The sequence below is a fragment of the Brachypodium distachyon genome, chromosome 1, assembly GCF_000005505.3.
Source record: "Brachypodium distachyon strain Bd21 chromosome 1, Brachypodium_distachyon_v3.0, whole genome shotgun sequence".
NCBI classification, from domain to species: Eukaryota; Viridiplantae; Streptophyta; class Magnoliopsida; order Poales; family Poaceae; genus Brachypodium; species Brachypodium distachyon.
In genome coordinates this window covers 1,083,322-1,100,587 of record NC_016131.3, presented here as the reverse complement: position 1 = coordinate 1,100,587, position 17,266 = coordinate 1,083,322, and the positions used below count along the sequence as shown (strand labels likewise).

The 17,266-nt window shown below is 46.7% G+C and overlaps 2 protein-coding genes across 4 annotated transcripts; one reads left to right on the top strand and one right to left on the bottom strand.

Moving 5' to 3' along the window:
• The first annotated feature begins 627 nt into the window (after positions 1 to 627).
• Positions 628 to 2,543, top strand: LOC100846578. Its single transcript, XM_003562287.4, has 5 exons — positions 628 to 950; positions 1,044 to 1,407; positions 1,650 to 1,720; positions 1,868 to 1,966; positions 2,065 to 2,543. The coding sequence occupies exons 1-5, from the start codon at positions 717 to 719 to the stop codon at positions 2,173 to 2,175; spliced, it is 879 nt and encodes a 292-aa protein (XP_003562335.1). The 5' UTR covers positions 628 to 716; the 3' UTR covers positions 2,176 to 2,543.
• A 692-nt stretch (positions 2,544 to 3,235) lies between these two features.
• LOC104583394 lies at positions 3,236 to 9,403 on the bottom strand. 3 transcript variants are annotated; one of them, XM_024457254.1, is made up of 9 exons: positions 9,213 to 9,403; positions 8,802 to 9,131; positions 7,926 to 8,347; positions 6,050 to 6,808; positions 5,850 to 5,935; positions 5,710 to 5,750; positions 5,429 to 5,583; positions 4,767 to 4,829; positions 3,236 to 4,308 (listed from the first exon to the last, which is right to left on the bottom strand). In XM_024457254.1, exons 4-9 carry the CDS (start codon positions 6,419 to 6,421, stop codon positions 3,502 to 3,504), a joined length of 1,524 nt encoding a protein of 507 aa, XP_024313022.1. In that variant the 5' UTR covers positions 6,422 to 6,808; positions 7,926 to 8,347; positions 8,802 to 9,131; positions 9,213 to 9,403; the 3' UTR covers positions 3,236 to 3,501. The 3 variants fall into 3 exon arrangements, with proteins under 3 accessions (XP_024313022.1, XP_024313021.1, XP_024313020.1); XM_024457253.1 differs by having other exon boundaries at positions 7,926 to 9,138; XM_024457252.1 differs by having other exon boundaries at positions 7,926 to 9,131.
• Positions 9,404 to 17,266: the final 7,863 nt, after the last annotated feature.

Below are 17,266 nucleotides of genomic sequence, written 5' to 3'. Positions count from 1 at the left end.
GTTGTGCTAAATTTTTTGGGCCTTTGGAGATGAATCTTAGAATAGGATTTTAGTTTAGTTTTTCTTCATTCTGGTGTGCACCCATGATTGTCGGGAGAAATATTTCTTGCGCTGTTTCGAAGCAAGACAGATGCGTGCAAGGACAAGGCGAGTGCACCGACGCTGTAAAAAAAAGAAGTCGAGTGCATCCACAGCCAGAAATATATACTTTCTTGATCGACTTCTATTTAGTGGCAAAAAACATCACTAATACACTATGCATCACTGACGGTTGAGGAGCGTGTATTTAATTGTAGGATTGGCCCAATAAGAAGACGTGCTCACTATATTTCTTTTTCGCTGTACGTGTAGTTTTTCCAGATAAATTAAACTACGAGTAGACATTTAAAGCGCTACCTAGCTTATTCTTTTTCATATTTCTCACGCATTTTACAACACTTCCACAGACTTAGACTTTGTAGTCCGATTTCGGTAATCAAATCCGGTGCTTTGCAAGAATTTTTCTTCCTTGGCAAATCATAACGTGCGTATTACACGTGTCAGCCTTCTTGCACGCACGATTCACTGGGCCTGTCGCCCTGTCACGTGGACAAAAGGAGAATTTTATAGCGAAAACAAGACGTAAAATCGCGCGACCGGTCGTCGTCGTCCGAGGCTTCTTTACGGAACACCAGAAAATATCCAGGAGAAAGGAAGAACTCAAGACAGCCTCAGCCATGGCCACGAGCACCGCCCTCCTCCTCCCGCTGCGGCTCGCGCCACTGCTCCCTCCCCCTAGGTTCTCCTCGACGCCCCGGAAGCTTCTTCTCCTCGCGCCCCTCGGCCGCAGCGGCGGGACGCGGCGGCTCAGGGCGGCCGGCGACCGCGCGGGGCCTCTCTCCGCGGACCAGACCGCCGTCTACAACGGCGTCTACGGCCCCTGGTCCGTCGACGACGCTGACATCCGCGAGGTACCCTCTGATTCCATCCATCTCTCTCAAATCTCTCTATTCCCCTTCCTCTGCATCCGCGCTGTCTCACTCGATTCGACCAACCAAGCGCAGGTCCTGCTCTACAGGTCGGGGCTGGTGACGGCGGCGGCGACCTTCCTGGTGGCCGCCTCGGGGGCGTTCCTCCCGGGAGGGAACGCCGCGGGCGACGCCATCAGGCAGAGCGCCGACCTCCTCTACGCCGCGGGGGCCGCCGGGCTGGGGCTGTCGCTGTTGCTGATCCACATATACGTCACCCCGATCAAGCGGTTCCTGCAGGCGCTGTGGGCCGCCGGCGTGGTCGGGTCCGTCGGGACCTACGCCGTCGCCGCGCGGCCGCTCGACGAGGGCTTGGTCCAGTTCGTGCTGGACCACCCCGCCGCGCTCTGGTTCGTCGGGCCCACCTTCGCGGCGCTCACTGGCCTCGTCTTCAAAGAAGGTAAGTACACAGCAGCTCTGCTTAGCAGTTGGAGCATCACGTGTCAGTGATGTTGCTAGTAATAATCTTTGATCATGTGTTTGTTTTCTTGTCCTGCTACTTACATTAAGCTGAATGAAAGCAGCGCTGACATCCCAGTTCAGCTGATTGCCATTATTGTTATTCCTCTAGTGTTACCTCAATAAGTCAACATCAAGTGTTCTGTTTGATTTGGCTGATTTGATAAAGCTTTGCACTTGCAGGTCTGTGCTACGGGAAACTGGAAGCTGGGATATTAACATTTGTTATCCCTATCCTTCTTCTTGGACACCTGGTATATAGTATCTTTGAGCTTTAGAACCACAATCTCTTAGTAGTAGCTCCCAAGTGGAGTAGGCTCATTTTTGCTCCCTGCTAAAACAAAATAACAGAGGGAAGAATACCAGTTGCATTCATACACTTGTTTCTTGGACATGTGCAGTCTGGTTTAATGGATGATGGGGCAAAACTGGGCCTTTTAGGAGTGTGGATGGCACTATTCACCGTGTTTGCCGCGAGGAAATTTCAGCAGCCCATCAAGGTACAGTTGCCTTCCGATGACAAGTATTTACCATCAGTTGGAGCTATTGTATATTTCCCCTTTGAACCTTACAATTCTGTTTATTTCCTGATACACAGGATGACATTGGTGACAAATCTGTTTTCATGTTCAACGCCCTCCCTGAAGACGAAAAGAAATCTTTGTTGCAGAAGCTCGAGGCACAACCAATGGAGCAGACTTCGGATTAGGAGGTATACTGGGCACGATGATGATACCTTGTCGATGGACGTCGGTAACAACACCCTTCCAAAAAGAGGAACGAATACTTCGCTACTGAAGCTCAAGGAGGGATGAACAGAACAGAGGCTTGAATAGCGGCAGTAGGCACAGCAATATGGCACGATAGCCAGTCACCAATAGCTTGTACCTATCATGTATTTCCTGGCCGAGTCTTACAATTTCGTTCTGTTCGTGACAATAAAGGACAGACATCGGCGAAAAGTCTGTTTTCATGTTCAACGCCTTCCTTGAAAAGGAAATGAAAGCTTTATTACAGAAGCTTGAGGCGCCACTGAGCAGACATTGGAAATTGGAATAGCAGGTAACAGTGACAATATCCATGAACGTTCGAAATTGGCTAGTTCAGGAAATCAGGAGGCACTGGGCATATATAGATGAGAACACTGTAGGACGGAGCCAGGATGTGAGTATAGAGGGGGCAAATAGAAGAAGTTCAACATTGGAGGGGGCAAATTGAGTACTAATACTAATATTTCTCCATTTGTATTCATGAACACTACTAATTTTACGTTGAAAACACTTTAATTAGGGGTGCGCAAAGCCCCCCAGTGCCGCCCCTTGTCTCCGTCAGCTTTGATGTAGCTGCAAATCTGTTACTGAATGTCGAAGCCCCCCAGGGGCCAGGAAATTTCAGAAAAAGACGCTACAGGCTCCAGCCCGCATCCCCTGAAACTGAAAAACATTGCTAAACACAGTGCTAGCATGCTTCCCAGCGGGTGCTTCTGACCACTGGCTGGCATTTTGCAATTTGATATCGGTCAGAAAAGCCCTTTTTTTTACCTAGAAAATGGTTGTTTACACTTTACAGGTAGAAGGAAACAAAGAAAAAATTACAAATAATGGTCTGATCTGACCACTCCTGAAATTGCCTCTTATGCTTTGCTTTGATCCTATGAGAAACCATACTTGCAGGCAAATCTCAGCAAGTCTGGGCAAAGGAGCATTCCCAGAATAGATTTATTTTTTAATCTGTTTGAACTGAGATGTTATCAGATTGCAAAAGAGGTCGATCCAGGGAACTGCCGTGGAAGGATTTGATTATTCCATCAGCCACCCCAAAGAGAAGTGCATTATAACCCTGTCCAAATGTGCACGATGCCAAAACCTCTATATAAACTAAGGAGCTTTTCCACAACCTCTATAAGTTGACATGGGGGTACATATCAGCTCTCTATTAATTGCAGAATTTATAAAGAACTTGAGCAATAAATGATTGGCTAAAGAAATCAGGAAACGATCCATGCATAGGACAATTCAAAAAACGAAAACATTTATCAAAACTCAGGCATAGCTAGATACTCGTCGATGTCGAACATGTCGATGTCTTCAAGGTCACTGAGGCCATCAATGTCCATCGGGAGGTCGTGAACCTGACGTTCACCGCCACCAGCGGCCAATCCATTCGAACCCGCGGCGCCGCCGTTGGGGTAGTCAGTCGACCCCCCGGTGCCGTTGTTGGCACTGAAGTCGTCGTAGTAGCGAAATGCAGTACCAGGGGCCGAATCCTCGGCTCCGACGAGAGATCTGCACGCGCTGTCCTTGAGAGCGAACTGGTGCAGGTCACTTTCCTCCGGAAAACGGCAAGGAGCACTGGGGGGCTCCGCCATGTGAGGAGCTAGAGCTACAACACCGCCGGGAAACCCGTGGGCTCCAACGGGTTCTTCCAGGTTGTCGGCAACACCTGGCATATAGAAAAATCCGGCCGGGTAACCTTCGCCTTCAGGTATGGCGACGACGAACCCATCTGCGCCGCCGCCGCCGCCGCCGCCGATGGGCGTAATTTTGTCGCGCAGCATATTGGCGTACATTTCGGTGTAATCCTCGGCCTTGTCGCCTCCGTCGACGGGATACTCGTCGGGCATTAAATGGCGCTGGGCTTCCTCAAGAGTAGCAATGGGGGACGTGGTCTCTGTCCTTTCCTGACGCAGTCTCTTCACGCCGGAGCTGGACGCCGCGGTAAAGCTCGCTGGGATGGGGCGCTTATTCCCCGCCGCTACGAGTGCTGCTGCCGATAGCAGGAACTCCAGTGCAAAGTCTTTTGCCTCACCGTCAGGGATCACCAGCGGTGAGATCTTCATTCCCTGCTTTTCCGAAACAAAACAAACACCAATTGCTTATACACGGTGTCGAATCAAGATAATACTCCGTATTTCACAATGTTATCTAATGATACTCAGTTAACAACGTACGTAGATGTTGATATGTTTTGATATATGGTTGATCAAGGTTTAGAAAGTTTGTCACTTATTTTCTGTGGCATGCGCAGTCCCCTCGTTCCAAAATATATTGCGTATATTTATTTATTTTGAACTTCCAAACTGTTAAAACTTGACCCATTTTAGAGGAAAACCCAACAACGTTTAAAGACTCGAATCATGATCACTAGATTTATCATGAAAAATATTTTCATATATGATATATTCGTTTGAAACAGTAGATACTAATAGTTTTGACAATATGGTTGATCAAAGTCTAAAAAATTTGACCGTCAACAAAAATTATACGCTCTATAATTTAGAAAAGGGACATATTAGTATACCTTGGAAGGCATTTGCAAAGCCTCTTGCACATCGACACCAAGCCTCTCTAGAGCATTAAATGCCTGGCATGTATGCAGTAAACAATGTGTGATTAGCAATTGACAGCTAGCTGAGACTACTAACAAACATTTCATATAGAACATTTCCTTGCTAGTAATGTACTACTTGTCATTTTCACAAAGTTTTGGTATTTGGTTTTGTTAAGGCAAGACTTTAACCAATAATAACTTTACTAATAGGCAATTTACATATGATATGAAACCACAATTACCAATAAAGACTTTAGAAGACGAATCTATTGATATAATTCAAATTTCATGTCTTAAAACATGTACTTACTTTGGTTAAAGCCACGTCTTAACGAAACCAAATACGCGGACATTTGTAGCGTGACAACAAAGTAAAACCATAAGTGAAGCATATAGTACCTTTCTATATAGATAATCGGTACAAACAACGATCAACAATTTATTAGCAGCACAAGTAATGTCATGTGCCAAAAGAAGGCAAATCAACAAGAATGTCTAAGACCATAATGATGCAAAATACATTAAAAACGACAACATATACACATATGGTTGCGGGCTTGTGTGTGTAGCTAAAGAGATCAAACTACTTATACTGTATAGTCCAACAGCTAGTGTATAGAAAAGAAACGTACCTGGCGTCCTCTTGTCGGAAGTTCGTTTAGATATTCAGAAAAAATTGTTCCTGACATGCCTTCGGCCAAGCATACAAGGTGGTCTCGCCCGTTAGGAGTCAACTCTTTTGTCATTGCCACGTGTTGAATAAGCAGGTCCAACTGAATCAATGAACCTGTTGACAGTGAGGAGTTAAGGCAATGTTAGTGCATATGCATGCCACACCGTAAGAGACAGTACTTCTTACTGAAGACAAAGGGAATTTGTCAATTGCGGATGGATGACAACAGCTGGGACGTGCCTGAAAGAATGGTACTATCCAACCCAAGCTCAGTCATGGACCTGTGCGTGCACAGGAAAAACTGTCAGTACTGCATGCATTCACGCTACAAAGAAGAAAAAGGAATGAAAGGGAGGGGGGTCGCGGCACACAAAACGCACGTGTGATAAATCAGTTTAGCGGCCTCGAATTCTTTGATCTGAACAGCTTCTTTGTAGTCGACGCAGTGCACCGCCTTCCTTGCTGCCTTTAACCAGAAACACAAGATGGACATTTAATTAGGATGCATGGGCTACACATAATCTCCAACTTAACGTACAGCTGAGAGAACACAGATCTACTAAATTAAAACGACTCTAACCTGCAGGAGTAAGTCAATGGGGATGCCACGAGTGAGGCTGAGTTGAGTAGCATCAGCCTTCTCCCCGTCCCGCGAAACCGCCGCCACAGCCAGAGCGGCCTTGCCCTTCTGCACAGCCGTAGCCCTAAACCGAGCACCGCTCGCCTTGGAGACAGCTGGTGCTGGCACGGGCGCATCTACACTGATCTCTATGTCTTCCTGATCTGCGCCGGCAATCGCATAGCTTCTTGCTTCCACCCATGTTTTTGCATGACTGGACTTGTATACCGTGTTGATAACCTTATGAGGATTCTGATGGGCTCCCTCGAGCGAGTACTGCATCATGATCCAGCCTGTGCTTTCTTGTTTACGACTCTTTCCAGGCGTTCCCATTTTATATGAGAACCTCTTCTTGTTCGCAACAACAGAATTGCCATCGGCGCCTAGGATAGCCTGGGCGCGTCTCTCCCCGTGCCACGTGCCCGCTTCTCCAACCTTGCGCCCGCACCGGTTTCCGTCCTGGCTGACGATGAACCAAGTTTCTTCTCGTCCACCATGCTTGGTTTCCCAACGGGCGTGCTTGAGGCCTTGCACAGCTTCCCAGGGGGAGCACTGGTACAGGTCACGGTGGTGGACGAACGGAGGTAGGTCGTCTTTGCTGTTTATCCAACGATCAAGGATGTCTACCACTGCCAGATCACTCAGTACTGGTTTCTTGTTGTTACCATCCTCTCCAGAAGCCGCCGCTGCCTGCACTACCAGGCTAGCTGGAAGACTTGCCTGCAGAGCCAATCAGCCAACGCGCGCGGGGCACCTTAAGCGTGTTAAACAACATCGATAGAGGAGATTAATTTTTACAGCTACGTACTAGGTACCTACACTTCAAAATACTTCTTTTGTCCGGAAATAAGTGACTTGTATTTATATAAAGGGCCATAACTTTGTCCTATTTATAAATCATACTTTCTCCGTCAAACAAAGGATGTCTAAACTTTGACTAAATTTAAATGCATCTATACACTAAGTCACATCTAGATACATCCAAATTTTGACAAACTTGAGACATCTTTTGTTGGACGGAGGGAGTACTAACATTTGTAATATCGATAAAGTATCCTACGAATTTGGAGTTGCAGGTGTGTTGATAACCTTTTTTTATAAATTTGGTAAGTTTGACTTAGAACAAATCTAATGGACTTGTCATATTTAGGAATGGATTTCCTTCCAATGTTATACACGGCCATCGTCTACTTGTTAAATTTAGTTGTTGGCTTGTACGAAAGAGTTTTAAAGCAGACTGGTTTGTGTACGGCTGGGGAAAAACCATGCATGATTGGAGGATGACGAAGGGTAGCAAAGCATAGTATCAAGAATATTAATTGGTGGATGTACTTTGTATGACCAGGGGAACATAGAATATAAGGGGGATCAATGTAGAATGAGACACAAATCCATAGAAATGATGTTTTTTGAGAGGAATCAAGGATAATAAATATATGTGTAAATAATTTCATGAATTTTTTTACGGGTATTTTCCATGGAATTTTTCATTTTTCAAAATTAATTGGTGGATGTGTCTTTCAATTACGTGCCAGCCAAACAAGTTGATTCTTGAAATTCAAAGTGAATTACAGTTCCAAATGATGGGAGTCAAATTAGGTGTTAAGGTTGACGGGTAGGGGGTGGGGGTGGCGGGGAGGGGGTGGGGGGAACAGCACCACGATCTAGTTCATCCTTGGGCAAAAAAACACCAACACCAAGGTTTGGCATAAATGTAATGCACAGATGTTGTTTCTAAGCTAGACACCGGCCTAATAATCACACTTCTAGCAGATCTAAGCAAGAATTGAGAAGGATCGGGAGGGGGGGGGGGGGGGGGGGAGTAAGAACTGAGAACCTGGTGCTCGTTGTTCGTCTCCCCCGTCGGGGACAGTGTCCACGGCAACTGCTTCGGCTTGGAGGTTCGGGGCCGCAACGAGAGGAGAGATCGCCATCCCTAGCGCCTGGAGTAGCTATGGAGGTGAGGCGATCAGTGGAGAAGAGGTGCGGGGTTTTGCGCCCGGTCGCGTAGACGATTCGGAAGAAATAAGCTTGGGATAGTGACACCAGTCCAGGCGGGCTATCTTTGTAGGCGTATAAGAATTGCTCCGATTTTCGTTTTCCTGTCCGGAATCTCTCAGCTTCGTGTAGCACAGGACCGAGCTTCGGATTCTCCGGAAGTGATCCCTCCGTTTCGCACGGCCGCCGAATGAGCTGGCGCCCGATTCCTCGGCCCAAAAGCTTTCCTTCTGTCGCCAGGGCGCGCTCCTCGTCCTGTGTCTATTTAGCCACAGAAACCAGAAAAAGCCCAATACAGGGTCCATTTATGAGAACAGAGAGAGAGAGAGATCAGAGAAAGCCCAAGGCAATGCTAAAAAAAGAACAAGAGAGAAAGCCCAAGGCACGGTCCATGTATTCAAAAGAGAGAGAGAGAGAGAGAGAGAGAGAGAGGTACTATGGTGCCATGCTTGGGCCCACTTGTCACTGCAACTGCGAATGGTTAACAAGTGAACGTGGAATTTAGTTAATTTATTTGGTGGCATCATGGTCTTTGCCCGACTATTCTTCTGCAGAGCGCGCAGCCTGGCTTAGATCTGAAACACCTTTCTTTTCCGGCGGTGAGCTAGCATGAAGAAAAAATGTGCCTCTATGGCTATTCCGGCGCGGTCGACGCGATATATAACCCCAAAGTAATTAAAATGTAAATGGGCAGTACACAGGACGATGAACTTACTTGTTACTCGCGCACAAGTCCGGCGGATCCGAGGAATGCATGAAAGATCCCGGCCGGCAGCAATGTTGGCCGACTGCTGGCCGTGCTTGTTGCAGCGTACGGCCGGCGCCGACCGGCCGCTCTGTCTTTCTTTCTGCATCGAGCTTCGACCGGACCAGGAAATGTGTCACCGGCCGGCCGGCTGCCGGGCTGTACTAAGCTGTGCGAGCTGAGATGCATTCGGTGTGAACCAAATGCTGGCCGTGATTGTTGCCGACCGTCGTCCGCCCATCTCTCCTCCCGCATCGAGCTTAGATCGGACCATGACATGTCTGACCGGCGGGCTGCGTGCTGTAAGCTGTGCAACGTGAGATGCATTCGATGGAAACCAACTGAAATACAAAGCTAGCTAGCTAGGTACGGGCGCCTCACCGGAAGGGAAGAAGATGATGGTCACCGGCGGTGCCGAGCCGTGCGTCCGGCGGGCCGGCGGATCAGGCGCTTCGCCCTAGATCTCCCTCTCCAGGGATTTCTGGTCTTGCTCCGGCAGCAAGGAGGAGAAGAGCTAGGAAAGACGCCTCACTTGGCAGCAGGTCGTCTGTCTAGTGTCTTTGGCTCTAGTTCTGTTTTTCGATGGGGTATTATATTGAGGCTACACATGGATCACAATGGGTACCCCAGACTGACAAACCCGATGCGGTTTTTGTAGGAAAAAAAAATCCCGTGGCTCTAATTTTTCTAACAGGTCGGGGACTCAAACTCGCAGACCCGCGTGCCCGGTTGAGACATATGGTGCTAACGGACATGCATCTGGGACGGCATCATCCTCGGACATATCAAGAAGGACAAGAAGAACCTAAGTGGACGCCTGGTCTACACGTGGTACGGTGTTTGGAAGGAGCGAAACAGAAGAATCTTCAAGGGACGGCTATGCCGCCCCTCCAGGTGGCGCACCTTGTGTGGGAGGACTACCAGGACAGGATTAGGGTCTGTAATGACGATCCGGGTGGCTAATTCAGTGTCTCGGCATCTTTAGTTTCTTTTTCTTCCTTTGCTCCCCCCCCCCCCCCTCCTCCCGGGGATCAACCTTTGATCCCCGTCCTATAGAGACTTCTTTCTTCTAATCGAATGACGGAATCGACTGTCTTGCCCTTCATATGGTGCTAACGTGTCGTACTCAACATTAAACAATTCAAAAAAATATATGTTCGGGCCCATCATGCATCGGCGAACTCAAAGCCTGCCGTGTTCCTCCCTAAGAACAAGATTAATACTCCTTCCTCTCATATTAAGTGCCGGAACATAAATATGACAAATTTGAATGACTTAATATGGGACGAAGGGAGTAGGAGAGCCAGCTGTTGGCTGTAAGCCCATGCCTTTTCACTTATAGCCAATGCTATAGCCAGTAACTACAATAGTTAGTATTAAAATGTATTATTTTATTAAGACTTCGCCCACATTGTAGGCTCACATAGTTCCTAGGAACTCGTGTTGCACATGGCTCTTAATTACTAATAACCTACTTTTTTTTCCCCATCCAACTAAGCAAAGATATAATATTTAAACTCTTGTAGCCAGTTTACATCAGCTTATTGTAACTGCTTTGCTCCCCATCTTCCCATGTCCAGTCAACCGAGCCAATCCTCGGGTTAGGTAGACCCGCAGATCTGCGAGACCCGACATGTGTATGGGTATGGTAATTTTTATGACCCGGCACCGGATTCTGGTCTGGGTGGACGGGTCCGGGACCCGAACCAGGCGGTGCCATCCCTAGGCATACAGCAGCGATCAACGATCAAGGCTAACCACGCTTTGCGCCGGAAGGGAAGAAGATGATGGTCACCGGCGGCGCCGTGCGTCCGTCGGGCCGGCTAATTAATCAGGCGACTTCGACCTAGATCTCGCTCTGGTCTTGCTCCGGCAGCAAGGAGAGGAGCTAGGAAGACGCCTCACTCCGCAGAGCAGGTCGTCGATCGGTCTTTGGATCGATCTGGTTTTCGGTACTTATCATATACAGCAGATCGATGGTCGAGTGCTAGCTTTTTTTTTCACGCGTACAAAGCGTACTACGCTTTGCCTTCCAGTGAGAACAGGCCGAATCTCCTTGTATTTTAGTAGTAGATGCACTGTGCCGTAGGTCGCATCTCGTACGTATTTCAGTATAAACTAAAGCACACCATGCATAACATATTATAATTAAGGGCTAGTGGCGGAGCTAGGTGGGTGGCACGGTGGAAAATCTAATCTCATGTATATATGTGTTTTATATAATCCATAAAAGCTCAAAAATACAATATCTTATAGAGGAAAAATTCAACAAAATCCCACTTGTCCCACCCTAAACTTTTGTTCCAACTCCGCCGGTGGTTAGTGGCCTTTCCCCCAAAGGGCAAAGGCCCAGTCAGATAGGTGATAGAGAAATAGCCGAACAAACACGATACAGAGCCCTCAGCCTAGAGACCTGAGCTAATGGTCCGAGCTCACGAACTGTTACAAACACAAAGGCGACCTCGTAAGCGAGGAATCGCTCATCGCGATCGTAACGACTGAAGGAAATCGCCAGAAGCGAGTCGGAGGGGGCAAAGTGCGAAATGGCCAAAACTGACAAGTGGGGCTGCCTTTAAACGGTGTTGTCTTAGCTTAAGACCAAATGACACCGTGTGGGACCCACATAAGACAAACCGAGAGTTGGTGGGACCCAGGTACTTGCCACGTCGGCTTGGTCCTATTCCTGGGCGGCCCGCCCTTATCTGCTCATGCCCGAAACCCTGACAACCAGTCCACGCGGCAGCGTCGCCGCCACTCACCCCCCCCCCCCCCCGGCTCAGCTAGCTCAGTGCCGCCGCCGGCCCAAGATCCCTCCGCCACCCACCCGTGCGCTGAGGAGGTTCCTCGTCGACCGACGCGACTTGACATCCGCGAATCCGACTCCGGCCTGCACGAGGTAACCCTTGTTGCCATTCCCTCTTCCGTTTCCCTCCCCTTGTTACCCTCAATTTGGGATTTAGGTTTAGAATTTCCCCCAAATCGGCGATGCACATGAACCCTAGTTTGACCCGAATACCCAAAATTGAGGTTGATTTGGCGTGTAGAAGGATGCCACAAAGTGGATTTACGGACGACGGGGATGCATCGATGTTTTCCTGGCTGAGGGATTTGGATTATAGCAGTAGTGTGGGAACTGTGGACAGGGTGAGTTTATTTTGTTTGGAACCAAAAATCGATTTCATATTCCTGGATGGATTTTTTTATGCGAATGATTGCTCATGTATTATTGTTGTTATATGAAGTATAATGCCAACTATTTTGATCCGGACTGGCTTCTAGAGCATGAGTTTGATGATGAGGTTGTAGCCCTTGTGAGGCCGGTGGACGAATAGGGCTTTAACAGGGAAGCTGTTTTGGTGCAGCAGAATAGGTTGCTGGCTTCAAAGGTGGATGAAGAAAAGTGCAAGAACAAAGAGTTGTATGATGCGCTCATAAATCGAGAAATTGAGCTGGCTTTCCAGGACCAGGTGATAGAGGAGTTAGAAAGCAAGAATGTTGAAGCAAAGAAGCAGAAAGAAGCCTTGATGTGTCAGCTGCTAGAAGGCAAGAAGAGGAATTTTTACTTTGCTTGGACTTGTGTTTTGCATGTGCTATTGCATGATCGTGACAATCTGATTTCGCGATTTATGTATGGACGTAACATTTGAATGAATATGATTGGAGATAGCAAATGGTCCCAGCAAATAGTGTAAACATGCATACCATGCATATCGTAACGTTCCACACACATTGTAGCATACATTTAGGTTAAGTAGTAGCCAAAATATACAGGGGCTGCCCAATATAAGGGCTCAAATATAACTAAGGGGTTACTACATACAACTTGTTGGATTAGTTCACGCTAATATAGTAGATGTTTGTCGACGCCTACACCCCGCCCCTGTCTTCATCTTCGGCCCATCGTCGTTCCTACTTGGTGATGTTGTACCAGAACAGGGCGCCCTCGAGTATGACGAAGACTACCGCCCCTGTAACAGCTCCCGCGCAAGAGATATCTTCGTGATATCAATTGGATGACCAACGTACGCAAGCCGAACTTGGCGTCCTTTGCGGCTTGCATAGATGGCCATGCGCTCATTAGCGGCTAGATCTGCTGCTCGTGCTATGGCAAATCCCTTGGAATCGACCTGCAAAAAGAATGCGCCGCCGAGACAGACACCCACCCGCAAGCTAGTTGGCACGTGGAAAATGGCATCGAAGCTACATGCCACGGAGGCTGCCACTGCTGCCACGGCTACGGCATTGGGGCCGTCAACATGCATCGGCGTGCCCCTGATGTTGAGTGTCGCCACAAGGCCAATCGACGATGGGGTTGTCGTGGAAGTACCTTTGTGGTGGACGAAGGCGGTGAGGGCGTGCTCAACGATGCCGGCGGCGGCTACCTCGATGATGCCGGTGGCGGCGGCGGCTTGCTTTAGAAGCGGCGCGTATCCACGGCATGCATCCCAGGCAGCATAGGCACGACGACGATGGACCTTGGTTAAGCCAGCGGGCTCCAGCTTGTGCGCATTGCGGGCGGAATGAGCAATCGATACCGGCGAGGGTTTGGACGTTTCTGAGCACATCAAAGGCGGGGCGGGGGCGACCACCAGTCGCCAGAGCCAGGAGAAGCGCGGGAGCGGCATGGCGTCGGCCGTTGAACTCGGAATGGAAAGGGAAGGCGCGGTTTGGGAGCTCGTGTCTAGGGTCGGTAGCGGTGAATTTTGGGGGATTTGGGAGGGCCGGGGAAGATGGAGGGCAAGTGGACTGGTTGACCTTTGTCCTAAGGAGCATTTAATAAAGACCTACAAAAAAATAAAAAAAATTGTGGGGCCGCGGCCGCCCGCCCGCCCATTTTACTTGTTAAAGGGGCCAAGGTCTGAGATCGAACTCAGGATGGAGGGGCCCAGAAGAGAGCACCAGCACCTGACCATTGGGGTAGTAGTACGGATTCTATTCGTACAGTTCACGGGAATTGATATAGCATCACTGTCGGGGGCCGCGAAACCGACAGTGTTGTGAAAAAATTGAAATCTCAAATTCAGTGATCATAGTGTGTACATTGATAAAAATTTTGCTTTGAGAGTCATTTCTTGGATGTACCTTGCTTGTAGAGTCCATGGAGAGTCATATTCTGTTGTTGATTCACAGAACTGAGGTACCGGTTGAGTTTTGATGTGTTTGGGGCAATCTCAATTTTGGTGGCGCGATATCAGCGGCGGACACATCCTGACCGACAGTGATAAGTACCATCACTGCCAGTCACTGTCCAGCTCGCCACTGATAGAGATTTATGCACATTTGAGTTGATGAATGCAAAACTATACTAACTAAAGGTTTACAACATATAAGACTTTTTGTGTGGTCACCTTATATGTTACTTGTTCTTCTCAAAGAATTTTAGAATTTCTGGAACAAATTTACTATATTTCGTACATATATTGGATTTTCAGCAATTTTCGGTAGTAAATGAAAAATCTCTTTTTTTTCAATACATTTACCACAAACATTTAATATAAGAAAGGTCCATTGGACCCATTTTAACCTAATACAACTGAAACACATTGGTTTCAATGAAAATTAAATGTGTTATACCTTGATTATTGTGATTTACACTTAACTCAAAAGTATAATAATGTTAATAATATGAAATAGTTGTCAGAAAATTATGATTTTTTGCAAGTGTCAATATTTAGTGATTCATCACATAAAAAAACCCAGAGCGTTATCTAAATTCCACAATGTACTTCATGGCGCTGGGCTTCCTCGAGAGTAGCAATGGGGGACGTGGTCTCCGTCCTTTCCTGACGCAGTCTCTTCACGCCGGAGCTGGACGCCGCGGTAAAGCTCGCTGGGATGGGGCGCTTATTCCCCGCCGCTACGAGTGCTGCTGCCGATAGCAGGAACTCCAGTGCAAAGTCTTTTGCCTCACCGTCGGGGATCACCAGCGGTGAGATCTTCATTCCCTGCTTTTCCGAAACAAAACAAACACCAATTGCTTATACACGGTATCGAATCAAGATAATACTCCGTATTTCACAATGTTATCTAATGATACTCAGTTAACAACGTACGTAGATGTTGATATGTTTTGATATATGGTTGATCAAGGTTTAGAAAGTTTGTCAGTTATTTTCTGTGGCATGCGCAGTCCCCTCGTTCCAAATATATTGCGTATATTTATTTATTTTGAACTTCCAAACTGTTAAAGCTTGACCCATTTTAGAGGAAAACCCAACAACGTTTAAAGACTCGAATCATGATCACTAGATTTATCATGAAAAATATTTTCGTATATGATATATTCGTTTGAAACAGTAGATACTAATAGTTTTGACAATATGGTTGATCAAAGTCTAAAAAATTTGACCGTCAACAAAAAATTATATGCTCTATAATTTAGAAAGAAGGGACATATTAGTATACCTTGGAAGGCATTTGCAAAGCCTCTTGCACATCGACACCAAGCCTCTCTAGAGCATTAAATGCCTGGCATGTATGCAGTAAACAATGTGTGATTAGCAATTGACAGCTAGCTTAGACTACTAACAAACATTTCATATAGAACATTTCCTTGCTAGTAATATACTACTTGTCATTTTCACAAAGTTTTGGTATTTGGTTTTGTTAAAGCAAGACTTTAACCAATAATAACAAATACTTTGGTTAAAACCACGTCATAACGAAACCAAATACGCCGACATTTGTAGGGTGACAACAAAGCAAAACCATAAGTGAAGCATATAGTACCTTTCTATATAGATAATCGGTACAAACAACGATCAACAATTTATTAGCAGCACAAGTAATGTCATGTGCCAAAAGAAGGCAAATCAACAAGAATGTCTAAGACCATAATGATGCAAAATTCATTAAAAACGACAACATATACACATATGGTTGCGGGATTGTGTGTGTAGCTAAAGAGATCAAACTACTTATACTGTGTAGTCCAACAGCTAGTGTATAGAAAAGAAACGTTTTGGCCAACTGATCGATCGTACCCGGCGTCCTCTTGTCGGGAGTTCGTTTAAATATTCAGAAAAAATTGTTCCTGACATGCCTTCGGCCAAGCATACAAGGGGGTCTCGCCCGTTAGGAGTCAACTCTTTTGTCATTGCGACGTGTTGAATAAGCAGGTCCAACTGAATCAATGAACCTGTTGACAGTGAGGAGTCAAGGCAATGTCAGTGCATATGCATGCCACACGGTAAGATACAGTACTTCTTACTGAAGACAAAGGGAACTTGTCAATTGTGGATGGATGACAACAGCTGGGATTTTGATGTAGTTTCTATTGCTGCAATCACAAATTAATTTGGAGAAAGTCGAATTTTGGGGTTTCTTTCAAATTTATTCAGCCATTTTGGTGTGCCGAAGGCTCAAAATATGCCAGTTTGTGGTCAACAAAAGTCAAATAAGAGGTTCCTCCGTTCTATGAGCAATCATAATGATCAGATATATTCATCAGGCTTCTAAAAAAATGATTGTGGCAGTGCTCTGTCGTGTTGATAGGCTATGAGCTCAACTGTAGAATTTTACCCCTTTGTGCACATTCAGGGGTCAGAGAATTAAGTACACGTGGGTTTTTCGCCTCACCATTTTTGCATACAGTCCTTCCTAGCCGGGTAGAGATTTTGGGCACAAATTTTGTCCTCGAGCTCCACAAAAATGTCACCTCATGTTGTAATGCAGATAAGAAGGATTTGTGTTGAATCTTCATGGTGTATAGTAAACTCGCCGAGACATGTGCGTGAAAGGAAAATGTTCGGTAAAAAAAAATAAGTTGCAGCTCACGTGCAGAAAAAAGAAAGTAAATTTCACAGAACCACACCTTTTGTGGCAATGGTTTCACAAAACCACAATTGTTGCTAACAGTCTCACAAAACCACAACTCTTGGGGGCAGGGAGTCTAAAAAACCCTAATCTCAATGATTAGACGGCTTGATGTTGTTTCTGACGACTCGGGCCCACAAGTCAGTTGCCACGTCAGCCTCCCCGACCCGTCTCCAATGCCACTCGGGCCCACAAGTCAGTTGCCACGTCAGGTTTCCCAACCCGTCTCCAATGCACGGCCCACAAGTCAGTTGCCACGTCAGCCTCCCCGGCCCGTCTCCAATGCCACATTGTGGGCTCGGGTCGTCAGAAACACCATCAAACCGCCTAATCATCGAGTTTAGGGTTTTTTGAAACTCTCTGCCCCAAGATTTGTGGTTTTGTGAGACTGTTAGCAACAACTGTGGTTTGTGAGACCACTGCCACAAAAGTGTGGTTCCGTGAAATTTACTAAAAAAAAAGCAGCTTGAAAGGCTACAAAAGTGACATGTGGTTCAATAAATTTAACTAAACAACTCAGAAGGGGAGTAGTTATCATGGTTCTCTGAGACACGGTCATGACGGCTGATCATCGAAGAAAATTGTTGTATATGATATGGAGGATCTCATCCATACAGTTT